The sequence below is a fragment of the Anopheles bellator genome, chromosome 2 (assembly GCF_943735745.2).
Source record: "Anopheles bellator chromosome 2, idAnoBellAS_SP24_06.2, whole genome shotgun sequence".
In the NCBI taxonomy this organism is placed as follows: domain Eukaryota; kingdom Metazoa; phylum Arthropoda; class Insecta; order Diptera; family Culicidae; genus Anopheles; species Anopheles bellator.
In genome coordinates this window covers 30,206,881-30,233,677 of record NC_071286.1, presented here as the reverse complement: position 1 = coordinate 30,233,677, position 26,797 = coordinate 30,206,881, and the positions used below count along the sequence as shown (strand labels likewise).

The 26,797-nt window shown below is 50.4% G+C and overlaps 2 protein-coding genes across 2 annotated transcripts in view; one reads left to right on the top strand and one right to left on the bottom strand.

Annotated features, from left to right (window-relative positions):
• The first annotated feature begins 931 nt into the window (after nt 1-931).
• On the top strand, nt 932-3,655 carry LOC131207353 (protein scarlet-like). The gene is made up of 6 exons (XM_058199964.1): nt 932-1,205; nt 1,284-2,173; nt 2,701-2,928; nt 3,002-3,243; nt 3,317-3,417; nt 3,483-3,655. The coding sequence occupies exons 1-6, from the start codon at nt 932-934 to the stop codon at nt 3,653-3,655; spliced, it is 1,908 nt and encodes a 635-aa protein (XP_058055947.1).
• Nucleotides 3,656-4,726: 1,071 nt separating this feature from the next.
• LOC131207351 (furin-like protease 1, isoforms 1/1-X/2) overlaps nt 4,727-26,797 on the bottom strand; it is an 81,089-nt gene continuing 59,018 nt past the window's right edge. The window contains exons 3-13 of the mRNA XM_058199961.1: nt 24,167-24,391; nt 23,943-24,071; nt 20,814-21,295; nt 20,527-20,732; nt 20,263-20,449; nt 20,008-20,181; nt 19,793-19,911; nt 17,452-18,864; nt 14,950-15,125; nt 14,408-14,501; nt 4,727-5,667 (exon numbers count right to left, since the gene is read on the bottom strand). Of these exons, the coding sequence (XP_058055944.1) occupies nt 4,838-5,667; nt 14,408-14,501; nt 14,950-15,125; nt 17,452-18,864; nt 19,793-19,911; nt 20,008-20,181; nt 20,263-20,449; nt 20,527-20,732; nt 20,814-21,295; nt 23,943-24,071; nt 24,167-24,391 (4,035 nt within the window). The 3' untranslated portion in view covers nt 4,727-4,837. The remainder of the gene's footprint in view (nt 5,668-14,407; nt 14,502-14,949; nt 15,126-17,451; nt 18,865-19,792; nt 19,912-20,007; nt 20,182-20,262; nt 20,450-20,526; nt 20,733-20,813; nt 21,296-23,942; nt 24,072-24,166; nt 24,392-26,797) is intronic.

The following is a 26,797-nucleotide window of genomic DNA, read 5'->3' as shown; positions in this document are numbered from 1 at the left end:
GTTCCCAACGGCCATGTCTTGAACTCTGGCGACTGGCGACTGGCGACAGGCTAAGATCGGTCGTGTTGAATTCAAGAAGATGCGACACCAAACGCGGATGATAAAATTGTGCTCTGATCGTTCGATCGTATTATTGATCGTTTCAATCTATCGATCTTGAACTAAGGTAATCTGTGTGTTTCTATTATTTTATTTTATCTTGAGGTTTAAAAATAATAAGCGCAAAACATCGCCAGTTTGTCTGGCAAACGGGTTAATGATCGATCCTAATTTAAATTCTAACGAGCTTAGGCAAGGCCCACACTTCCGAACTTTGTTATTAGTAGCATTAAAAAACGAAAGCATTCGCAATTCGGCAACACTGTATGATAAGACTAATGCTAGATTACAGGATGAGCACCGTTGGCGAGGATCTTCGTCAGTCTGTGCCCAGCAGCGCAGCAGATTGGTCCTGCTTAGGTCTGGTGTTTCGAACGCATCTTTTTGCGCTGATCTATTATTTCTTATCCGTGGTCGTGTGATCAGTGGCAAATAGTAGATATTCTAAGGCGTACATCAGTGTAGCGTCTGGATGTTAAGTTTCTTCGTAATGCTGGTCCACGATTTCGATGCATAGAAACCGAATTTTACGATCGCCATCTTTGATTGACAAAAGCTGTAAGATCGATCCAGTCTAGTAAATCGAAAATTGTATCCCCAGCCCGTATGAGTACGTAAACCAGATGTGAAACGCGACTATTCCATGCATCAACAGTCTTCAGGGCTCCGACCCGGCAATATTCCGGTTGTTTTTCCGTTACATCAATCTTCGAAATGTTTACTGTTGACTGATACCTGTTAGCTACTGATTTAAACAACGGAATTTCGCACTTGGGTGATACTACCTTTATCGCTCGGCCAAGTCGTTGATTTTTGTTCACTTCAGCAAACGATGGGTGGCGAAAACAGTGAAACTGCCGATGGTATAATTGGGAGCAGCACCAATGGGAAAACGACACGGCAGAGTGAACCGAATCAGGGCGGGGTGACCCTGTTTTGGCAAAACTTGACCGTAGTCCCAGAGTCGAGTGCCGACAAACACAACCGACAACCGGTGCTGAACGATATCACGGGAACTCTACAGCCTGGAACGCTGGTAGCACTGATGGGGCCGAGTGGTGCCGGTAAAACCACCCTGATGTCCGTCCTGGCCTACCGGAAGTGTGGTATGTTCCTGGGAGTGGGCCAGCGAAGAACATGGTTGCATTGGGTTTGCTAACAGTACCTGGTTTCTGATGTTGCAGGCAAAATGACGGTTACAGGTGATGTCCGCGTGAACGGGTGCCCCATCGGTCCGTACATGTACAACATCAGTGGCTACATTTACCAGGACGAGTTGCTGCCGGCGTCGATCACGGTCCGCGAGCACCTGGAGCTGATGGCGAACCTGAAGCTAGGGGCACGCGTTCCATCGAAGGATAAACGTACCATGATCGGGGAGCTCCTGTCGATGACCGGGTTGGAGAAGTGTGCCGGAACTAGGATCGACGGCGGGATCGGTGGTTTCGGCAAGACGCTGTCGGGTGGGGAAAAGAAGCGGCTCGCCTTTGCCGTCGAGATGCTGTCCCGGCCCCGGTTTCTGTTCTGCGACGAACCGACGACCGGTCTGGACTCGTACAGTGCCCGCCAGCTGGTGGCCATGATGCAAACGTTGACCCGTGCCGGAACCACCGTGCTGTGTAGTATCCATCAGCCCTCGGAGGAGCTATTTTTCGAGTTCGATAGCGTCATTCTGCTGACCGGGGGCAGGACCGGCTTTATCGGTACACCGCTTGGTGCGGTACAGTTCTTCGGACTCGAGTGCGCCCCGGGCTACAATACGGCCGACGTTCTCGTGAAGGCTCTCGCCACGCCGACCACGGCCACGGGCAACGGATTCACGACGGGTGGTATGTGTCCGAATGCGATCTGCAACTGCTACGCCGCCAGTGAGTCGGCACGGTCCCAGGAGGCGCTGATCAGTGCGGAGTTGTATCGGTGTGCGACCGACGGCCGAAACCTCCAGTTCCTGCTGCAGGTGGCGGGAGAAGGTGACCGCCGGTGGTTCTACACGCTTCTGTGGCTAGTGTACCGGAATATGCTCCAGTCGCACCGCAACCCGAAGCTTCAGTACTACAAGGTTGTTCAGCGAATAGTAAGTTCTCAGGGTTGGTAAAAACGGACGCATTTTTTCGCCAAACGTAAGACTTGTCGGGTGGCGAGCTCATTAGCTTGATAAGCCGGTGCAACGTTTTTGCGTGTTGTGACAGCACAATTACCCCATGGCACGTCGTAGGTTAGCGCGATTATCGTTGTTAAGGTCCCACCAACGGTGTCGTTGATGGCCAGTGTGGTGTTAGTACGGTGCAGTGTCTCAGTGCGGATTTCAGTGCCACCACCGTCATTGGTGAAGGCCTTGGGGTTGGTTAAGACAGGCTCTTTTTCGTCCGACCTCCGGCCACTCGACGGCTGACGTCGAGTTCATAAACTTGATAAGCCGCTGCAACCGTTTTGGTGTGTTTTGAAAGCGCAATTACCCCATGGCACGAGGCAGTGTCGTAGGTTAGCGCGATTATCATTGTTAGGGTCCGACCAGTGGCCATTGGTGGCGGATGCTGCTTAGAAAATGAACAAAAAACGGCTCTAGATTAGGGTAGTCGCTAACTTTTGTGATACTTCTAGGTGATCGCGTTGTTGGTGGGGTCCTGTTTTTCGAACTCAATCCAGTTGACGCAGAAGGGTGTCCAGGCGATGCAGGGAGTCATATTTCTGATCGTCTCCGAGAACACGTTTCTGCCGATGTACGCGGCCCTATCACTGTTTCCGGAGAGCTTTCCACTGTTTCAGCGCGAGAAAAAGGCCAACCTGTACGGTACGGCTCAGTTCTACATCGCACACATCCTGTCGATGGTGAGGTCAAGGGGAAAAACAGCCGAAGGAGATCCTTTTCATGAGACGGTTTAAACATGACCCCCATATCTAGACCCCGTTCATTCTGCTGGAAACCTGTGCCTTCATACTGATCGTGTACTTCCTTGCGAACCTGAGACCAACGCTCCTCGCCCTAGCGGTTACGGTAGCTGTGTCCGTGCTCGTCATCAATGTTTCCATCGCTTGCGGATGCTTCTTTTCCACCCTGTTTCCCTCGATTGCTTCCGCGATGTCGTACCTGGTACCGTTCGACTACATCCTCATGATCACGTCGGGAATATTCATCAAAATTTGGTACGACTCTGCTTCGGTGGCTGAATAGTTCGAACAGTTGGATTTAAAATTGTAACATTTTCACTCGCCACAGGTCAATGCCGAAGTACCTCCGCTGGATGCCGTTAGTTTCGTGGATGATGTTTGCCAGCGAAGCCGTGTCCATTGCGCAGTGGGACGGAGTAAAGACCATCGGTGAGGATTGTCGGTGGTAAAGGGCCCCGCTGAACCGGCCGATAGCCTAAATTTTTTGTTTGCAGAATGTTCTAGCATAATTCCGAGCGTGTGTTTGCACAACGGCGAGGAGGTGCTGGCACAGTATTCGTTCAGCGGCACCCATCTACGGACGGATTTGTTGGCGCTCGTTGGGCAGTACTTCATCTTCCACACGCTGGCATTAATGTGTCTCGCAAGGCGGGTCGCCACCAGTTAGTTGATTAGATCGGACGAGTTTTCATTACTCCTCGGTAGTTCGGTTCCTTATAGGACTTTAGGAAATAAGTCAACGTTTGACGATGTGACCAACTAGTGTTAGAATGTAAAAGTAATTGCTAATCGATTGAATGCTAATGTTTATGCATTTTGCTAGTTATGATGATCGTGTAACCTTACGAAGCTACCTTAAGATACAATCGCTCAGTGCAAGCTCTGCGAAAAATGGAACAAAACAAACCACAGATCAATAAATATTCCACTTATCACTCCGCAAGCTAATCACTACCCGCCATTGCAAATCAACAGGGGAAGCGGCCATAACTAGAGTGTTGAAAAGTGCAGATTAGCAATGACACTCCGATTGATTACGGACGATAGAGCGAAATAGTTATCGGTTTCACTGATAATACGTCCGATAATGGCCAATCTGACCAATCGGCTGCGTTCCGGAAAGGGGGCGTGATCGGGGCCCTGTTGCCGTTACTGTCGGTACCAGCTCCGGCTACCTCTAACCAAGGTCTGCGCTCCTGTTAGAAATCGGCCAAATTTTGGTGCACTCGTTTGGCGACGTTTTTTCTCGCTCGGCCGATCTTTGTCGCCGAGCAGCGGCGCAGCAAGTGGGGAGTTGTTTCTTCGTGGTGAATATGAATGACGAGAACGTGGTGAATATGAATTAGAGGCGCCTGCGCCTGTAGTTTTGATAATTTTTCTTTCTTGTTATTGAATCAATTCTAGAACGTAGTAACATTCTAACTTAGCCCCGCTGATAGAGCAGTCGGTAACGCTCGTCGCCGTCCATGCAGCTGGTCTGGGTTCGAATCCCGGGACACCAGTTATAATAGGGGGGTTGACGTTAACTCCGCCCGTAAAAATGAACTGGTACAGAATAGCATCAGAGATATTAACATTGTCTCTAGTGCAGGGTAACATTCCTCCAACGGTTGATTGAACTGGCAGACTCGATTTCTTTCAGCATACAAATCCTTCAACTTTCTTTCGCAAGCGCCACTTCACACGCAAAGGACACACGTATTTACTTTAAAATATTGCATTTTATTGCCATCTTTTGTCAACATACAGTGTTAATGCGGATATTGCTTCTTCAAAAAACTACTAGCTGCCCCTAAAATGTGTTCACAATGTTCGTCGTTGGCTCAAGTTTACTGGCCCCGTTACCGATCTACCGCTCGATCGGTGCAATGATTTCCGTGGAAATGGAAAACATATCGTCGTCCCCGCTGCTGGCCCCACTGTCCACCTCCTGTTCGTTGTCATCGTCATCGTCCTCGTTGGTTTGCACGCGATCGTAACGTATGCTGGCCAACCCGGAGCTACCACCGTCGGCCGCACTGGTGAGCTCCTCGAGCATGCTGCTACCCCCGCCGGGTGATCCTTGGAAGCAGCGGAGCCACAGCAAGTAAATTACACCGAAGGCTCCGGTCAGCACCAGCCCCAGGAAGAGGAGCGGCACAAAGTAGGATGACGGCTTGCCGCTGCTCGCTCCGGCATCAGGTGATGTGGCCGCCGGCGGCGAAGTTCCCGGTCGCACGAGTCCTTTCAGACGGCCGCCACTTTCGGCCGACGATGGACGTTTTGCGTTGATTGACACACAGATCGCGTTGCTGCCGTTCCGCGTTCCGTTCGCCGCTGGCTCGAAGCGAAAAGCTGCCTGACACTCGACACACTCGGTTGGCCCGGGACCGGAACACTTGAGGCACGTGGTATGGCACTGGAGGCAGTCGGCCGCGTCGGAAGATCGATTCGATGGGGAAGCGGAAGCTTCCTTCCCAATCGCCTGGAACGGCGAAGCTTCGTCGAACACCTGTTGCGGCTGTTGTTGGCGGCGTCGTTTGCGTAGAGAAGTCGCCGGCAGCGGTTGTTGCTGGATGTTCGTTGGCCTCTCATCGTCGTCCGCGGCGCTCGGTTGTTGTGGTGGCACGGAAGAAAACGTCCCTGGAGGACACCGAAGGTAGCAGCGTCCTTTGTACAGGTACGACTGGGGCTTGCAAGCTAAAGGAACGAGAGAACGAAAGAGAATAATTTTAAAATTTACCGCCTTTTCGATGTGTTATCATCCAGACGCATTATCGACAAACTAAAAAAGGGACCCATATCTTGAGGTTTGTTTTTTCACTAATCATAAATTTATAATACAGATAATCATTAATGCTTCCAGTTTAGTCAGTTACCTCTCAAGTTAGACAGTATACTATTACCATACAAATGTAAACCAATCGAATGTTCTAACCTAGCAAAACCAAACTGAAATTAGTGACCCTCGCCGGTTTATACTTTAACGGAAACTAATTCACCGGACTTGTGTTAGGAAATCTTTCAAATCAAAGGTAGTATATCCAAATTAGTATCATGCACTCATGCAAGGCAACAGATTAATAGCAGTTAGAAACAATAGTCACATGCAGTCCAAACTTATGCTAAAATTATACATTAATCAATAACTCGAAGACAAGTAAGTTCTAATCGATTGGAAACAGTAAAAAGGAAGAAAAACAAAACGGAACAAAACGGATAAACGGAACTCAACTTAACACTCTTAAAGTATGGAACCAACAAAGCATTAGCGAATACTCGCAGCAAACTAAACGCATTAATTCGCTTGAAACAGAACGGAGAAGTAAACAACAGTCTGCCAAAAAGTAACTACATAAACTCATGTGTTGTTCACGTTGTTTGGGTCTCGCCTGTTTGTTGTAGTGTACTTTCGGTGTCGGTGTGTCCCTCGATAGCGATCATGCTTCGCGTGTGCGTATGTGTGTATGTTTTGGAGCCTTTCCCTGCTTTGTGAATCAATTTATTAACAAACGTTGAACCCGCGATGAGTGTACTAAAACAATACTAAGAAGCCTAACGAAACACAGCATATTACAAATGTACAGATATTATTTTACAAAAGGATGTTTTACTAAAAAAAAAAGAGAAACACAATCGCACCGAACTAACACTATTGGGGTTGGCGGGGGCTATGGACAAAAAATATTACAAACTATTACACTCCCATTATAATACAAATGGTGTTGCACTTAAACTTAAATGGATAATAGCAAATAAGAGAGAGAATGAGGGACAGAGAGAACCAGTAACCTTTTTCGGTGTCCGCATGACGGGGTGCGTCTTCGGGCCGTTCGGGGGTCGCGGTGGGTAGCAGCTGTCGTAGATGTTCGGACCGGGGTTCGCACTAGACGGCCCCGCGCCGTTAAGGGTAGTAGCGTTCGCTTTGGCGGCGAAGCCTGTGGAAGGAATGAAAACCGATGTCCGCCGCTTTTTGTGGGGTCCCACGCGCGCGAATCGAAATGATGATCTTCCGCCCGCCCCCCAGCGGGTGGGTCTTTTCTTTGCTACGCGTTGGTTTATGGTTTGGTTTGTTGGAGTTTCATCCGCGATTTATTTCGCCGTCATTGTTTTATCAGCGTTTCGCTGCTGCTCCTTTCCTCTTACGCACAATCCCACCTACACAGTGTCTGGTTTCGTATCGTTTCTGCGTAACCCTCATTTCATTTGTTCGCTTTTGCGTTTTTTTTATGGAAGAAAGTGAAACAAAAAAACACCAACCGAAAAGGGTTCGCCCACAAGAAACTGTCGGAGTTTCTCCGGGGCCGGCCGACCGTTCTCCGTTTGCATTCGTGAGACCCACGACGACGACGACGACGACCCAATGGAGTGCGCTGGGTGCCGGTCAGGGTGCGGTATTACGTTTATAGTTTTACGGTCGATTAGTTTTAGCGCCTTTTTTTCTGTGGTCTGCAGCAGCAGTACGCACACGTTTCGCGCGAACTGTTTTGGCTTCTTACACTCTAGGTGTTCCGGGGATCATCAAAATGTGGTACAAGCGCTCCCTACAGATCGAGGAATTTGCTTCGTTTTCCCTTTTCGGCTTATTTATACTACCCCCCGGGGTGGGGGTGGCTATCAAATAATGGATGAGTTCTTACACATTACACCGCCGTTCTCATTTACACCTATCTAAACCCGGAACCGGCTTTATCTGTTTCGCTGGCGAAAATTTCAATTTAACACGTTCTGTGTTACAGCACAGCTACTAGTGTTCCGTACTTTACAATTGATTTTTAAAAGAGTTGAATTTGTTACGTGTTTTTTTCTCCTAGAATTCGCGCGGTTTTTCGCTCCCTAATATTTAATAGTTCCTAGTTGTGTTTGTGCGGCCATTTTTTACTGTGTTACTTTTTCGTTATGTTAAATGTTTTCCGGGCTGCTTGTAATGGATTTACTGCCGTTTCCGTTTAGTTTATCTACCTCACTGCGGAAGAGTGGCCGGACTTCGGGGCTTGTAAATTTGTCTATTTTTCCCGCTCGCTGCGACTCAGATCAGGTCCGAGACGGTCGACCATCGCAACATTTTATGGTACAAAAACGGGTCCTACGTTAAGTTCATTTGGGTTGCCTTCATCTGCGCGATCCGATCGGCTTTTCGGTTTACTACTTACTTACAGTTCTGTGGTCTGTGGTGGTTTCTACTACAGTACACTAACCCCCCGCTCTACGTTACTCTAATTGCCGGGGAGGGAAAGACTTTCTTCATTACGCCCCGTTCGTCGTGTTTCTTAAAAGTAGCGCATTTAAGATTCAAATTCCAGGATCACGAGAATTCAGGGAGTTTGCCGCCGGCTGGCCGGCTTCTATCGTAGTTAAATAATGTTTACAGGGTGTAGGTGCTAGTGCCGCTGCGGCTGCTTTGCCGTAGGACCGTAGAACAACATCATCGAAGCGCTATCCTCTTGACTAGACTAGACGCGCCCAGAACCCTGCCAGTGCGCGCGTCGTGCGCGTTTGTGATGTAGCTCAGGGAGTTGTTAGAAAAATGGGACCCTGGACAGGAAGTGACACAAACGCGGCATTCCAACCCGAGAGAAATCGCTTCATACGCGTGAAGGGCACTGAGCGGAGGCCGGATCCTCTCCGGCGGCGGTAATCACAAGGACGGTGTGTCTAGGCAGGGTGTGGTCCCGGTCCGAGAGAACCGGTGCCCTAACGTGTGGAGTGCTAGCTTCCTTGTTTCCTTTCTCGTAACCTTTGGCAGTGTGTATGTGATGATCATGATGATGACCAGGATGATGACCTGATGATAGTGATGATGATGAAGGTGCTAAATCTCGCCTTCGAAGCGGCAATCTCCCGGACAGGAGCGCATAGGATTGTAACCGAACGCGTTCGTTCCGATTAGGCGGTCGGTAGATACCGCGGAATAAGTACACCAGATAAACGCAAGTGTAAGCCGTTTAGCTTTAATAATCTCTCAATTAAAAAAACGAGAACAAAGGAGAAATTGTTTTAAGCGCGAGGGCTCCTCCCTGGGTGGGGGCCGGAGCAAGAATCGTTCCGCTGACAGCGATATGTGTCGATTTGTCTTCAGATAAAATAAAAACGGTAGTAAAAGAAAAACTTAACAAACACGCGCAGCCCTGCAGACTGAACGACGCGCGGAACTTTGCCGCAGGGATAGTTTTCAACTAACTAATTGCTAAGTGTGTGATTGCTGATGATGATGTGCGGCGAGCAGATATGTGAGAGAGAGAGTACACCTAAATAGACGTAAATAATGGGACATGCAACATATTCTAAACCTTACTTTTGCACCATTTTGTTTGTTTGCACCAAGCGCGACCAAGTAATCGAACGGCGATATGATAGTTGAGCATAAGGAGTTTGAAACATTGAACTGATCGCTAATAGAGTACATAGAGTGTCCTTAAACTTAATAAGCAGAAGCCGGGAACCGTGGACCATTGTTCGGGCGGACGCAGCCGTCACCAGTGAGCATGGCAACTTTGGGGTTTTGAGGAAATCTTTAACACAAATCATACGCTGTTTAAACGAGGTCACGTTGGATATACGGCAAGTTGTTGAGACATTGATTGAAGCAGCCGTACAGTTGGTGGGCCATCTTGTAAGCCCTCGCCAGTAATGCATTGATAATGATGTTGTAAATTCTCTTTGCTTATTAATCGCTTAATCTGGATAAAACCTCATGGAGCGAGTGTGCTCCGGCCGAGCAACATTTACTTGAAGTCTTCGCCCCTGCAGGCGGATTATTAATTTCCGACTTTGGAGCACGAAAAATTGCACTCATCCTTTGTTTTTTTTTTTCTCAGCCTCCACGGGGCGGCACGTGTGCGCGGTTGTTGTAGGGTACTTTTCGAAGTCAAACACGAGCCACGAGCGCCAGGCCAGCCGCCAGGCGGGTTCACGTGATTACGCTCGGCCCGTGCTCTGGTCCGAAGTCAGCAGCACGGACGTGGCGTGGCACTTCTTTTGCCCCCCGCTTATCGGCCACTTTCCACGTCGTCGGGCAATGTTTGTCTGGGTGAGCGCCACTGATAGACCCCCAATTTTCCACCCCTACATCGCCTGGCCACCCATTTTCTTACTCGACGACCTCATTGCGGAGACGGACCATTTGCATAATGGACGCTCGAGCAACGCGCCCCTGATTACTCGAGATTAAAAGCTTGAAGCGTGAATAAATTTCGTTCACTTTCAATTTGGCTTTGGCCGCTCGCTTTGGTCCGGAGTCGAGCCGTGTCACAGCGCTTCACAAAGTTCACAGTCGAACGATCGTTGCGCTGGAAAATTGCACTGCACCCCGGACGCCCCGGACGCCAACGCTAAACGACTTAATTTAATAACGCAGGTCGTGGGTTCGGACACCACTTTTCTGGGACTGGAGAAAAAGGATTCCTGAAGTGAATCCTGGGCCCGTTGAATTGTTGATTGTATTGCCTGTTTATGACCGAACAAAGCGGCGAGCTGGCTCTGGCGTTGGCGAAGAACTTTATTAAAACTTCACCCAGACTGACCGCGGCGCTTTAAAGTTTCTTTGATACCGTTTCGAATTTCATGAGCTAGCTTTGCCCCGTAGCTTCGAAAAGATCGATTGAATCTTTGGCTTCGGGTCCAACCGGTCCGAACGGATCTCAGGCATTCAACCGTATACTCAACGCCGGTGACCCTTGTCCGGGGGAAAGTGTCAACTTGCAGCAGCTAACTCATCCCGACGTTCGTCGCTCTCCTCGGTCGGGACGATTATCATTTTAACTCCCCATCCTCTGCCACGGTCATAGCAAAAGGAGTTTCAAACGTTCCTTTGCATTCATTCTTTATTTCACAAAAAACCACTTGAGCGTCCGATTCCGGTCCGGTTGTGGCTAGCGTTGAGCGGTTGGCGGGGTTACAGCTAAACTCTCTCACTATCATTCTTCTTGACGGCGGTCAATAATAAATGAAGGGCAGCCTCCGATCGATTTCCAAGCGGCCTCTGACTTCTATCGTCCTTTTACCATCATCATCGTCGTTGGAGGCAGCACGATTCAGGAGTGGATGTGACCGGACTGAAATAAAGGCACGCACTCGTGCCCCACTCAACATGTTTTAGTAAACAAACGACCAAAAATAATTTTCCTTAATTTTTCACCATTTCTGTTGCCAACCTGCTCTGTCTAACTATTCATTGTGTGAGTGAGTTTCGAACGTAAAAGTTCGTAAACCGTTTCAAAACTTCGCGGCACATTATTGGCCATTTTCATCGGCATCAAGCAAAGCGTAAGCGCAAGTAGCATAATCAAAGCACGATTAGTGATAAGTAACCGAATATCGAACGATTGGCATGGCTATGGCACCATTACGCGACTAACCGAGAACATCGACACTATAATGGGGATCGTGCTTCCGAATGCGAGAGGCACAGGGTAAATTGAAGTTCGATAACATAAAGTGGGAGGCCATTTTCACACAACAACCCAGCTGGTGAGATCATCTTCACCCGAACGCCGGTGCCGAAGACAGAAGAGGCGATAGCTTTTGTTTGGCAGAAAGCAATCTTTTTAGCATATAAAATATCGATGAGAAATCACTTCGTGCGTTGGCCTCCGTCTTACTGTGCCAAAAACCTCCCACCGAGCGGCATCACGCCGTGGCTCGGTGGCCCAAACGAAAAGGTCCTTCGTCGACTCAGTTCCTCCGGCGAGCGTTTTGTGCGGGGAATGAGAAATAAATGACTGTTCGCTACGCTACGCCATCGTGGTGGCCCTGCTCGTGGCGGGTTCTCTCGTCGAGAACACTGATAAAAATCAATTCTAAAATGCGGTGCACTGCACACAGACGCACACTCAGCACACAAACCACAATCCGGTAAGCCATCGGAATCGAATCGAAAGCCCTCTCTGCGGCATTATGTCCCGGCGCGTTCGGAGTAGAACTGTAAACGGCAGCATCCAACTCCGGCGGCACCGATCAATATTTCCAAGCGATCGATCCGTCGGTGTGATGTGGCACCATCCTGGGCTTGTGTTCTCGTGGCCACCGCCAATCTAACCCCTGCGATCCTTCGGCAGTCATCATTACGGGAAAAACAATCTCCCATCACAAAGCAATCGGCGGCTGTCGGAGAGGCCAATGGTTCACGGTCGGCCCTCGGAACAATCGGTATGTCGACACACCGGCGTACGGTGCCGCGAGTGAATTAATAATGACTGCTCGATGACGCGCCAGAGGATGCAGTTTTTTTGCAGTTTTTTCCTGTTTTGGTTTGCGCCCCAGCTAAAAGAGAACAAAATGATGAAAGTTTGTACCATCGGCCATTTCAGCGGCTGGATTTTGTATCGTTTGCATAAATGTGCACTAGGGAGTTGCAGCGGCACATCGTGCCTGAGAGGGTCACAGCCCCGGGGCGGCTTCACGGTGTGTCATGTTACAGCGACTCGTTCGTACTTTTTCTGTTTGCTTCGAAGCTTTCGTCCGTCTAATCCGTGCGCTCTGCCGTCGTCGTCCGGTCCACACACCGGTTCCAGTTTTTGCTATTGACTTTCGACGACACAAATGAATTTTAATGAGAGCATAAAATGGTTCTCTGGCTGTGTGTGGGGTGTGTCCCATCCGCCATCCGCGCCGTCACAAGTGATCTTCCCCCGTTCCTGCGCTACTTTCTTCACATAATGCATTAATGATTCCGCTCCGTGGTGTCGGCCATCGTTGCCATCTTTAATCCCGAGCCAAAAGAGAGAGAGAGAGGAGCCGACCTGACGATTGCGATATGCGATGATAAAAGAATCGAAATTTGTTTCCGAACTTTTCGACCGCACGCGCGCCCTTTTAAGGACGAGAGGCTGGCGCACAGTCTCCCGCATCCGGCCGCGGGAACATTCGGAGCGCGGGGTGTTGAGGCAGAATCGGAATCGCTATGCAAATTGAGTTCGGACGAAAGTGGATCAGTGACGCCGGGGTTTTCCTGGGGAACCAGGGGAAAACCAAAAACAGGCTCCACTATCGAACGTACGACGGTCTCGACTTTTTCGGGGCGGGTGACCCTGTTTGCATATTGAGTAGGGTACGGAGCATAATAATGCTGTCTCCGCCGCCGTCACGGGGGTTTTGTGCCAATTTGTGCCGTCCGGCACAGTGGCGTCGGTTGTGGCGAAGTGGAAAACCCGTGCCACTTGGCAACGAGGCGTATCCACAGTGTCCCGACGGAAGATGATGAAAGAGAGAGAGCACAGAGTGCCGGTGGCGCGCTCTGTTTCACTCAACCGTTTACCAATAATATGCCCGGATTGTGACCCATTAATTTAGCAACTGTTGTCTCGCCCACAGGCTGACTTGGAAGGACGTGTGTGTGGGTGTGGTTGAGGAGACAATTGTTTCTTTTTATTGCTACTAGGGCGAGAGAGGGACCTAATGGGCACCTCCCCTGGGGGGGTTAGCCTAAAATGCAGCACCAGGATGGTGTCGATTTGGTGGAATTGAAAAAAAAAATTGGATGACTACAAGATTTCCTCGTTAGCATTTCATTCAATATGCTGCAAACTGGCGCACGATTCAATGTCTACCTCTCGGCCGTGGCCAGAGACAAGTGTGCCAGCTTCAATATCTACTCGCTTATCACTACTACGGATGTTGCCAAATATGATGCTTAACTGTACGCCCTAAAATTTCCAACTATAACAAACGAAAGGTAAATGTAACTGATAAAAACTGATCGCAATTTAACAATATCGATTGCGAACACCCGAAACCAATGGTCCACGGCTGCTTCCTGTACACGCGCGTGTTGTTTCGAAACCGGATAGCGCCCGGCGGAAGGCTGGTACCAGACACACAGGGTTGGTGGTGCGCCGCGCGGGAAATTTGGAACACGATTTTCCAGCGCTTCTTGCGTTTTTCGCTGTTGCCGCACTAGCACAGTGTGCGGTAATTGGTTGCCTAAAGCTTTAAAACCGTATCCAAAAAACTTTACGGCCCGATTAGTTAGGTGATGTATATAATACGTGTAGGGTAGGGCAGCTTGCCCGTTGGCCGCTTCTTCTTCTAGACCGTGCGCCATCAGTCCGGTAAAATGTTTCGCATGTTTCGCTGTACAGAGCCCCATTGGCTTCACGATACACTCACTATACAGTGGTTTCTCTTTTGGTTCCGATTCTGATACTTCCTACGCTCCTGGTAGCTGTTCCGACGGACGACGGACAGCTCCGGTTGGCTCGCGGCGCACCAGGTAAGTTCGTTCGTTTCGCTTCCTGGCTCTTCGGATTCCGCCGGAAGCTGGGCACGACACGTGCGTCGTCCTTCGTCCGCGCTCCGTTGTTGTTCGTTTATCGTTTTTCTTGCGTTTCTTGCCGCACTCTTAAAGCTTGCTGGACAATCGTTTACGATTACCTACTACTGATTGAGCTTACTTGTCTGTCGGAGTAAAACTGTGATAGGAACGAAACAAGCAGGGACAAACCTATGCAGCTGGCCGCGTCGACGAAGCGGGCGCAGGATACTGCCGTCACGTCATTCGAAGCCGTCCGCTGGACCTCGCCGTGTCCCTCGCCAATCTGTGCAGGGTGGTAGAAGGAAAGAAAAAAACACCCACAAGCATGAGAAACGGTCAATAGGAACTAAGTTTGGTGGCCGCTCGGCAGCACAATAAGAGATGGCCATTTCGTTTATGAGAGGCATAAAAATTACGGATCATAAATATTCGTTGGTACGGTACGGCTGCTTCCATAAGGGCGAGGACGTTGCCGTCGGCCCAATGGACCCGTGATGGAGTGTTGAGTTGAGGATGGACAATATTAAGTGCATTGGCGCAATTCATTACAAACGCGGAAATAGGGCCCCTCTGTAAGGCAAGTTCGGGGCATCATAAAACGTCGTAATGTTCTGACCAGAATTATGCATTTAGCATCGACTTATTGAATGTCTCAGTAACGTTAATGCAATTTGATGATTAATATGATTTTAACAATTTTTCAATGTATTATTGTGGCTCCTGTGGCTTACCTGCTGCATATCCCTCCACTGATCACTGGTGACGCCACTGTCAAACTCCAGCGCGTTATGCTCCATCTCGCCACCAAAGTTACTGTCGTAGCCTGGCTTCCCGAAGCGGACCGGATCGTTCGGTTGGACGGGCGTTTCCGTGCCGTAGAAGATGAGGTCCCACTGGGTGATTTGTGCTGTTGGCGCAAAGAAGCGAAACGAACGAACGGCAGGGATTAATCAAACGCATCGCTCAAAACGGCCACCACCGCGGGAATCGGTGACGCGAATGGCAATCCTTGGTTACTTAACGGAGATTAAACATAAGTAAGAATAAATAAGGAGTAGATAAAATGATAATAAAATACGGGTCACGGGCTAAATAAAACGAATAAATGAGAGTCAGAAGCGAAAACATGAAGTCACTTTCCAGCCTACTGACATTTGCAGTCAACCAACAGCCTACTGAAGACATAAATTTCGAACGAAGCAACATCAGAAAATGATCGAACAAAGAACCGCTTTCGTCTGTCAAACAAAAACTACATTTTTAGGAATCAATAAACATTTAAATAAATAAAATATCATTCCACGACTGTACTGTACTTTTCCGGTTTAGAAACCATACGGCAAGAACTTGGAGCACTCACGCCAACGAGCAGCGTAAGTACATTGAAACGAAATGGGAAACGAAGCAAGAAACGTCCTCGCTTCGCGTAAGAAACTGCGGTGTAAAAACTTCTCCAATCTTATTTTAATTTGTTCGCCCGTCGACCATGTTCCGTGTGGAAAACAATCCCTGGGCAAAGAAAAATGCACTGAATCACGTACGAGGGATTGGACATAAAACACTCATTCATTCCTGCCTCACTCGAAGCTCGGGCCCTCGCCTCGCCGGAGCGGTCTCTGGTGCAGGCCACGGAAAGTTTCTCTAAATTTACGACCAACACCGGCGGACCACTGTGTGGCCACAGTTGGCCAAGACTTCCGGGCGAGGGACGTTGTCCAGGTGTGTGCAGGGGCGGTCGTAAAGTATCTGCTAAGCACACCATAATTAGTTAATTTAGTTAATGTCTTGTGAAAATATGCGCAATCTTTGGTGTGGCAGCAAATCTCACGGCGACGACGACGACGACGACGGCGACTTATGTCATCCCAGCTTTGCTGGGGACGGGGACTATTGGGACACTTTCGTTAGTTTCCACTCCGGACTCTAGCCAATGATCTTCTCGCGCGCCCGCACGTCGGTGTGGGTGCAAACCAAAAACTTGTTCGTTCGTCGCGTTCGAGTGCATCAACGAGAACGTAACGTCGCTCGGAGCCACGCTCAGAACGCAGGAGAGCTATCACCCGGTGGCGGCCATTTTGGTGTGCTAACCACCGATCGTGCTGCCACAGCCAAAGGAACGCCACTTCCGGTGTGGCGGCGAGAGCCTGTCACGCGCGTGAGGATGGGCCCATCGTGCGATTGTTTGCTTTTCGATGTTTCCCCACCGGGTGCACTCTGGGTTGGCCACCCAAAGGGCCACCGCACGTCCAACCGGGCCGAGGGAAAAATGAGCGGAAACACAAAAAAACCCATGGCCCTGTTTGCGGATTGCATTTTCGGCCGTGGACGGCTGGGAGCATTTTTCGGAATGTTTGCCAACGCTTGCCGGTGCGCACGGCTGTCACTTGAGACTTACTTCAACACACGCAAGTGCTGTGCAGCGTTAGAACCACGCTGGACACACGCTGGCTGGGTGGCGAGGGTTTCCCAGGGTACAAAAGTTTTCGCCACGGCTCGGGTGCTTCCGGTTGTTACGGAGCTGCCGGTTTGTAGTGCTGTAACACTCCTCGCTCCAACTGGACACATACCAATGCTGGAACTTTCAGCTTTCAGACCTCCAGAGCCGGGATTTATCACGGGTTTTGGCTTGCACCCGGACCTGAAGTGTCGCTGTCCGCCATCCGACACCCAGGTGTACCCGGGTGGCGAAAGGTCCACGTGGATCCGTGCAACTCCCCGGTAGGAAAGCCGTCGAAAACTTTGCCTAGTTTAATATGTTAGCTACACAACGGTTGCAACCGGTTCTTGATGCTGGTGGGATTCCAAAATTTGAAGAGGAAGGAAGCTCCGAGAGGAAGAAAGCTGTCGGAAAAGCCGGATCCGGGTGCTCACTGCGAATAGCGGAAAGTTCAACACGCGATTTATGAGGCCTTACGCTGTGTGCGAAGGACGAAGACACAGTTTTGGCCAACTTCATCTGATCGGGCTGTGATTATTCAACAGACCACAAAAACCAAAAAAAATCACAACGCATAAAACAACATCCCATGATAAAGTCGGTCCAACACAATTACTAACGCGAATTCCAAGTGTCCAAATAGCTGTCCTATCTAACGACGTCTTGAACGCAAACAACGCAACGGAACGGAAGGGAAACGAAAAACATTCCAAAGAGTAAACAACAAACAAAAGAAACGCAACGCGAACAGAAGCAGAAAAGGGCACAAAACTCGGAGGCAACCGTGGGCGCGTACCCTTGCCGTGTCGCTGGTCGTTGGAGGACGAGATGAAGGAGCTCTGCGTGCGGCTCGGCAGGTACGGCGACGACACGTACGACGGCGGCATCGGTTGCAGGCTGGACGAGATCTTGCGCGGGATCGCGTCGATGATGTCGGAATCGGGGAAGAAGATTTTGGCGTTCGCCCGCGACGGTTTGCCCAGCGAGGCGACCGGGGCCACCGGCAGTATGAAGCCTGCCGTTCCGCCCGACTGTTTCGATGATGGCCCCCCTCCCGGGGATTTACTGGCAACCGATTGGACGTTACCGGTGGCCGCAGGGGCTGCTGGATTGGGCAGCTTCACCACCAGTGGCGGCGGGAGCGGATGCTCATCGCGCACCGACGAGTACGGCAGGAGCTCCGGATAGAACTGCTGTACTTTGTCGTACTGTTGGAACACCTTCGGGATGCGTGCGTTGATGGAGGACGCCGCTGGGTAGCGGTCGTTAAACGACGGGCTAACGGGCGTGACCGGTGGCGCCGGTGGTGCCGGCTGGTGCACGGTAGTCGAAGATGACAGTGTGGTTAATCCGACGCCCGCGGTGCTACCAACGGCACCTGCGGAGGCCAGGTCAGCGGAAGTGGTTGCGGTTTTTCTTCCTGTGCCACCCAGCGACGACGGGGAGCCACCCGGTGAGGATGACTTTGAGGTCGAGCCGTACCCGCCGCCGCTCGGTTGCTTCACCTGCTTCGGGGCCTTGATGGCAATCTGTTTGTCCTGCAGGCTGGAGCTGGCCGCGTGGTACTTGTCTCCTTTGCCGTAGCTTATGGCCTGCAGCGGCGGCGGCAGAGGTGGCTTCTGCTTCGTGGAGGAAGGATTTTTTCGCCCCGCACCGTTGGCTGGCCCATAATTGTTGAGGTACATGTTCATACTCGATTGTGGCGATTGCTGTTGCTGATGGCTGTTGCCGTCCACCGCCCCCGGCGAGGACGGCCGTGCAGTTGTTGCTTTCGAGGAGTTTTTGTTCGATTTATTCTTGTTGTTCTTGCCCTTGCCACGGTTACTGTTGCTGTTACTACTGCCGTAAGCCGGTGTCATGCCGTACTGCACGGTAATCGAGGACGTTCCGGGTCCGACTGGCCCAGCGCCGTACTGGCCCGGGTACTGGAGCTGCTGCTGTTGCTGTTTGCGGTTCGGTTTTGCACCGGCGGCCGATGAAGACGATGGGGAAGACGAGGAGACGACGGACGTGCCACCGACGGCGGACGAGTAGTAGTTCTTCGAGGCCCCACTGACGGTGTAACTGTTGAAACCGGACGGTGGCAGAATCGGGGGCAACGGTGGTGGAGGTGTCGAGAAGGCTCTCGGCACATTCGGTGGATCGGTCGGGTCGGGCGGTACGCTCGTGCCGTACAGCAGCAACGACCAACCGCGTATCACCGAGTATCCTGTTGTGAAAGGTTATGTTATCGAATCGAATCGAACCGATCGAACCGATCGATCCCGTCCCGGGAAAGGCAGCGTGTGCGGAGAGCGAGAGAGGGAGAAAGAGAGAGAGAGAGAGAGAGGTGTGCATTCGATTAAGGTTAAGCGCGACCGACGGACTGTCCGGCGGCTGCTGCGAATGAGACACGGGCGCGCGTGCTTCAAATGTTAGTTTTAATTAAACCCGACCCCGACATGATATGCTTATTATACAAGCCCGGTTTCCGGACCAGGCTTGGGCCACAGGATCGGCCGATGGTGCGGTGAAAATGGCCAGCCGCCACCGATTGCCATCGATTGCAAACCTGGACCATGCCCGCAGGCTCACAGGCGGCGGGATTATTGAGTTTATTTGATTAACAGACGGCTGCACATTACTTGTAGGGACTAATTCTGTGTACCGTGCTTCGAACCGCCGGTGAGCTGAAAACGGGATGCATATCAACGAGCTTTGAAACGCTCCACACGAAGGATCGTATCGATCCTGCGTTGGTTCACCGTTAAGCAAGCGTCCTTCGAATGCCACTAATCGAACTAAATTTATCATCTTGGATGCTCTCACGAATCGGTGGAAGCACGGCACGGTCATAATGAAACAGACTTTGGCCTCAAATTGGCGTCCCATTAATCAGCGGTCGATCATTAGTATTCAGCGACTGACACACGCGCCTTGGGCGTGTATAAGATGCGACCGTCATTCGCCTCGTTTCGCCTGCGAGCGAAGGTGTTCCGGTTCTGTTCCGGCGCTATCGGTGATACCGGTATTCATTACGGCGGGCCGGCAGCTGGCGGGACGCTATCCACGTATCGAACGGATATGCTCCGTTCCACACAGCTGTTACACATCACGTGCTGCGAGCTGGCTTTTTTGTGCGCCTCTTTCGGACCTACCTAACAAACGGCCTTCATTATGGATCTCCAGCTGCCAGGTACCGTGGGGCGCTTCACCCCACGTGTGCACCGACATAAACGGCCACTGATTGAACCCGGACCGAGACAAATCGTGCGATCTGCGAGTGGGCGAGAAAACGGAAAATGGCAGGACGAAAAAAAAACCAACATTAAATGGTGTACAAAAACGGATCCGCGGGCGATCGCGCGCTTACCTCGGCGTGAGCAGCGTGACCCGCGTGCCCGATGGTGACGTCAGGAAGATCTGGATATCGCCGCGCCGCTGCGAGGTAAGTGTGATTTTGGCCTGCACGTGCTCCAGATAGTTGACGCCCATGCAGTGCTCCACGATTAGCTGTAGCGTGACTTTGGTGCGAGGAGGTATTTGTCTGGCCGAACCGAAAAATGAACGGAGAAAAAGGAGAGTTTCGATTATAAGGCATTGGTGTCCGCCCGACGGGTCAAATTACTTGTCCAGATGCCGTGCGTTGATCTCGCAGACCTGCTGCTCCGGGACGGTTTTCCAGTTGCGTGCCACCCGGACCATGGCGGCCGCATCCATCAGCCCGTAGCCGAACGAGTGGGACACCCGCCGGCCGACACCGTTCACCGACCAGTTCGGATCGCTCAGATTGCCGGGCTTGGCCGTGCGGACGACTGTGACGGGACGAACGTGAAATGAGAAATTATTTGAGCGTTTTTTTGTCGCCCACCGCTTCCGGGGCGCTGCTTACCGATGTGCTGCAGGTCGCGCCAGGTCAGATTCCGGTTCGCTTCCAGCACCAGCGCGGCTATGCCGGCCGCGAGCGGAGCGGACGCTGAGGTGCCCGTGTGGGACGACGTGCAGGTGTGGTGCAGGTCCGTGGTGATCACCTGCTTCTCGTTGGTGTTTCCGCTGCTGTACGTCGTGGCCAGCGTCGAGCTGCACATTTCCGAAAACCTATCGCGAAAAATGGCCGTCATTAGGGACGCACTACGGAAATGAAATGGTCGGACGGCTCTGGGCTCTGCCGTTGCTTACCAAGGCACCAGACCCTCCTGCGAGGCGGACGATATCGAGAGCGTCCAGATGGAGTTGGTGTAGCCGTCGCAGTTGCAGTTGTCGTGCTCGCGGCCACCGTTGCCCGAGGCCCAGATGAAAATGGAGCCCTTGCCGCCCCGCCCGTTGCGGACGCCCTCGATGAAGGCGCGCGTCGCCAGCTCACCCGGCCCGTCCACCGTTTTGCCGTCATCGTCCGGTCCCCAGGATGCGCTGTAGATGTCGATGTGCTGCGAGTTGTAGCCCAGCGACCGGGCCTCCACGATGTCGGTCACGTCGCCGTCCAGCATACGCACCCCGCCGACGCGGGCCCCGAACGCGATGCCGACGGCGCACTTGGAGTTGTTGGCCGTGGCCGCCACCTCCCCGGCGCACCGCGTTCCGTGGCGGTTCGAGTCGGTCAGGTCGTAGTGTGGCATCGGATCGTTGTCGGAGCTGTTCACATCGTACGAGGCTTTCGGATCCTGCGGAGAACACACGGGCGGACGGTGAAACTTTATGACTCGCGCTCGCGTTTTTTCCGTTAATTTAATTAATAAATTTTACACACAGGACCCCGCCCGGGTGGCCCCCTGGTGACTGGAGGGCATAATTTGATAGTACATAAAAGCAGCTCCATCGATGTCAACGGGTAGAGAGGGAGTTTGCTGTTTGATGTGCTGGAGTTTTGGTAACCAATTACGGATCCCAAGTTAACTTGGCGGGCCACAAGTTTATTGAATGCCGTGATACCGATTTTCAGCCACAGATGGGAAGGCTTGCTAAATATAATCGACTGTTAAATCCATGACAGCAGTAATATCGTCGGAGATTTTTAAAACAAAATGCCCGTAACTTTCTTTCAGCAACTCGAACGCAGAACGCGATAGCTGCCATCAGCTCATTGTCCGAGCTCTACTCATTATCCTAAAGGTCTCTTGAGTAGGAAAAAAAAATCGAAAGGTGCAAGATCACGAGAATACGAATCATGTGGAATTGGTTTAGGTTTTTTGTAGTTTGTTCAATTGCAGGCAAAGCGTCGCCATGTTGCAAGATTCTTGTTTATCAAATTGAAACCAACCAACAATGGTGGCACTAATTTTTAATCAAGTCTTCGGCAAGTATGCGATGATTATTGCCTGAGACAATTTATGGATGACCGCTGTGTGTTTTGTCAACAATTAATGCTTTTCCAGGATGGCAAACACGACATTTTATTGCTCATCGATTCACAGTAGACCTATCAATAGTATCGTCACAATAAACAGGCTGTAAACTGTAAAATAAATCTCTAGTCCGAAGACCGAACTTGAAAAACTCCTATATTAGAGATTTCCAACTCTACGCACTTGATCGGAGTAATTACTTTTCACCCATCATGAAAAACTTTAACATTGTTTAAACAACACAATTGAACCTTCTGAGTGACAGTTGCTGTTCCGCAGTGTGCGTTTTGGAAGTTCGAAATGTAATTAAAAGACATTGTTCCTCTCGAATCAATCATTTTTTTTTCTGTCTCAAACAGATGTCCATTCAGAAGCATTTTAATTCGCGCACAGAGAGCTCAAGTAACCAGCAAACCACATTGTCATCGGCCGGCCGTGCAACAATGACTCACCAAACCGGGGACAACGAATCCGCGAAAATGTAATTCGATTCACGCGTAACACTTTTCCGAGACCTCGGACCAAATTTAATAGCTTTTTCAACGCGTTCAAGAAGCGACACTGGGATTTATTTTCAATTCATAGTGCCGCTGAAAGCCGCTTGTAGCGGCGGCGAAAACTTGCTTCTTCGTGGGCCACAATCGCACCGCACCGTGATGTTGATGAAAACACAAATAAGTCAAAATAGGCATAAATATTCATGTACACGCGAAAGCACCCCCGGCGGGGGACGACGGTGAAATGGGACGTTGTTGGATGCCGAGTGCCGAGCAAACACCGGTGGAACTGGTGGTTGCGCAATTAAAAATTCTGCACACGCCCTCTTCCCGGTTACATCCCGTTCTCTGCGCCCCGCCACGCAGAACAGAAAAAGGGTGCTCACAAGGCACACGTAATACCCCTGTAAGAGCGCCATCCTGCACCGACCGAACCAGCTGGCAGGCGAGCATGCTTCAGCGAAGGAAATAGTTTACACACACGGACACACCGACACACGGTAAGTATGCAAATGCAGCGTGTGCAATGGTCCGGCGAGCCTGGACCCACAGGGGGCACCAGAGAGGCATAAAAAAGAGGTGGCACGCGTATTGGAGTAGTACTTAAGTGAGCTTTTTGTTAGCCCCGCTGGTGGCCGCCAACGAGAGGTGGGATTTTTTGCACTTCCCTAATCCCAACCCCGCCGGGAGTCCGCCGACCGGATGTCCGGTGGATTTGGTGGGAACTTTTTTGTGTGCCTGCTGCGCTGCCCTAGGTTGCGTTCTGTTTGACTTGAGCCGCTCGCTCTTCGGTTGGGAGCTGGAAAAGTAGTTATCGATTTCGGTTATCCAGTTCTCGATCGCCGGCGGGAAAAAAGTGGTGAAGTTACGAAGATAATCGCATTCCGCGGTACTAGCAATGGCAAAATTGAAATTGCAATTTCAACAGAATTTTAAACGGTTAACGTGAGGATTGAAAAGGTTAGCCCGAATGGGAATTAATTTGTCTGGCTGTCCGTGTTTGAACAGCACTAACCAGGTAAATTCTACACGCAAAAAATTTGAACACTAGAAGGTTCGACCAGACGGGCTTGAGACGAGCCTTGAAAATTTAAAGAAATACTTTGGGAAAATTGATAATACTTTGCACAGAAATGCTCGTAATCTAGGTCAGAGGGACAGAGCAAAATAAGAACAAAAGTGCACAGAACACAGAGGCAAAGACCCTTATTTTCGTTGTTGCGAGCGACCAAGCGAGCTAGAAGGTCCTTCCCACGAGGGGACCTATTTACGAGCATTGTTTCAATCTACATTGTTTCAATTTGACTATATAAAAGACCTAGTTCATTTTTTACTAACAGTTTCTAGAGAAGTGACCGTCTTTCACTAACATTATTTTATGTAACTAAAGAAATAATGTTCAAAAAATCACCTCCAAATGGCTACAAAACTATCAAACTGCTCGCGTCAAAGGATGTGACGTTACTTACGTAGTTGTGCTCCAGATCGGGATGATCCGATTCCAGCCCGTCGTCCAGAATCGTCACCACGACACCCTTCCCCGTAACGCCCTCCTTCCACGCCGGAATCACGTTCATGTCCAGTCCGTTGCCCCGGTTCTGAAACGACAGATGTCAGAGCTGTTGAGCTACGCGGCCAACAAAGTCCACCCCGGCGAAAGTTCGGCGAGAAGTCGCCCGACCTCCCCACTTACCAGGTACCACATTTCGGGCCACTTCGGATCGTTCAGCAGAAAGGACAGCTGGTACGGGAGCTTCCCTAGCGGGCGATAGTCCCGCTTCTGGCGCGATTTGGCCCGCTGCTGCCGGGCCCATCGTACGCGCTGATCAGTCTCCAGCCGCCGCTGGTGAGGCTTCGAGGGGCTCAGCGAGCGTTTGTGCAGCCGGCCGTGCTCGAAGTGATAGTGGTCGTGAAAAATCTGTGGGTTGAAAGTAGAGAATGTAAGTACAATCGAACTGAAGCACCCTAAGCGCGGTGGTAAATAAAAAACCCCGCAAGTGGAGTTTGAAGTTAGCTTTGCAAAAAAATAGAAAAGTTCCCCAAAATCAAGCCAAAAAATTGCCACGCCACTGATGCGTGGAACGCAAAAGAGCCTAATTGGCAAACAAACACCCAGGTTGGTGTAACCTTTTGCATTTTTATTTTCTGTTCTCGGCGCTGTTTTGTTGATATTATTTGGCAGGCAGTGTTGTTGAAAAAAATTACCTTTTATTGCTTTTATTGAAATTTATTTCAAGCGTTTCAAGAAGCGTTTCAGCAGTCCCAAAAAACCGTGGTTGCTTGTTGGAAAAGCGGAGTCTTTTGTTGTTGCTGCTTACTGAATCGAGTTTTGAAATTAATTTTTACAATATTAGCCGCCATTGTTGAGAGAGTTGGTTCAGTTTTTCTTTTTAAGTAGGGCATGTACATTTTTCACCGGGACGTATAATCAAGATGGATTCGTGGAAACGTACCACGTGCTGCTAAATTATGATGGCGTTTCGTGCTTCGGAGCAGCGCATGCGGTTTGGGTAAACTTTTGAGAGGTTGTTGGAAAAACTGGTCATAACCATAAAAAAGAACGTCAGCTATGCTGCCATATGCTCCTCGCTCACTATCAGTAGGAGCTACAGGGTGACAACCCTTAACCCGAAGCATTTCACACGCAAAACCCGTAAAAAACTTTTTTCCAGTTCCTCGTCCGCAGCTCCGGGATCGTAGTTTAAAGTGCGGAAGATAAGTACTCATCGCGCACAAAATAAAGAAAGAATTTAACACGGGTTTTTGCACTTCTTTCGGGTCCCAAAATGGGTTGCCTACATTCTGCGGTTGGCGAGAGAGAGAGAGGGAAAGAGAAGGGTTGAAGGTTGGAATTCTTTGCCCAACACTTCCGGCACACCGGCGGCTGCCTCGGCGTCGGTCTGTTGCTAATGAATTTAATTTAAAAGCAATGTTTCGGGAATTTACATCCTCGTGCACACACCACCACAGCGCAGTGCCCTCGCCGAAACCCCCCACAAACTGTGGGAGTGTGTATATGTGCAGAGTGAATCCAGTGAAAGTTTGTCCTTCTTCCCTAGTGCCGGCTGCAGGATCGGACCGATTCGCCAGAAAACCAAAACCATTGGGTGTGTGGTGATTTTTCTTTAGGAAAATGGTGCTTCACTACAATTTCTCGTTCTCAGTTGCAGGCCAAGGATTTCATGAGCTGGAGTGAAGTGTCGAGATGATGGAGGGATGTTAGTGTGATTGAGGACACACACATACACACGCGCTCCAGTTGTCACCCACCGATTCTGCCTTGGGGACAAATTATACATTTTATATGCTGACGTGTGGCAACACAACTCGAGATTAAGTAGGTTCTGGGGTCAATTTGTTGCCGGCCGGTGACATCGAGCAATTATTCTCAACTTTTAGTGCGACACTAACATTACTCATTTTTAAGGTTCAGCAAGCTGTTGCTTTATTCATGCAGCTTCGAACGTAATACGATCGGGTCAACCGATCTATAGCAAAAGATGCGCTAGGGCCTTTTTCCAGCATCTCGCCGAAAAGGCCCACTCTACCTAAGGTATCGGATTCTCAAGGCCCGGTCAGCCAAGTCTGCAACTGAATTATTTCGAAAACAAATTCAATTTGGCACCCCAAGTGTCGGAAGGCATTATTTCTGCCCCCGCGTGAGTTCTCCCGCCCCTCACTGTTTATTCGAATGCCGAAGAGCAACGGTTAGTTCTGGGAAGGAGTAAACGAGCGAGCGGTTCTTGAAGTTATGCCTGAAAGGGATTCCAGACTCCAGACCGGAGAGGTCAAGACTTCGGGGTTGTGCATTCTGCGAAGGAGTCTTTTAGGCCTTTCAGAATTCCTGGATTGGCGGTGGCAGACGGCTACGGAGAACCATCTGGGCACCTTCGGTAACCCGTGTATGACCTCCTGTTGGTCAGCATTTTTGTCCCATCTCCACTCGAACCTGAAATAAGCGGGCCAATGAAACCTAATAACCTGATCCCGTGTGCACTTCCGACGACAAAGCGGACATCCTTAGTCGTCCCGTCGTTCGATCCTTCCGGCTGGCCGGCGTCGTGGTGTTCAAATGCCCAATATTTCATGCTTAACGCGCTCCCGTCAACGGTCTGGTTGTTGCCCACAGGTTCCACCGACCGATGACAGCAACGTTCCGTTTTATTGTCGACTCCCGACCGACGGTGAGCCGGCGGAGAAAGTAATGATGAAACAGGACTAAACCTACAAGACATTCATCTTCATTTCAGTCCCTTTTCCCGCCGCGTGTTTGAGAGCTCAGCAGAACGGAAAATTCTTGTTGTTTGCTCTTCATCTCGTCTTG

Bases quoted from the DNA above. Each gene is read 5' to 3' on its own strand.
- LOC131207353 (XM_058199964.1), top strand. From the start codon at position 932: ATGGGTGGCGAAAACAGTGAAACTGCCGATGGTATAATTGGGAGCAGC. The intron at 2,174-2,700 runs GTAAGTTCTCAG...TGATACTTCTAG, and splicing joins ACAAGGTTGTTCAGCGAATA to GTGATCGCGTTGTTGGTGGG. The intron at 3,418-3,482 runs GTGAGGATTGTC...TTTTGTTTGCAG, and splicing joins GGACGGAGTAAAGACCATCG to AATGTTCTAGCATAATTCCG.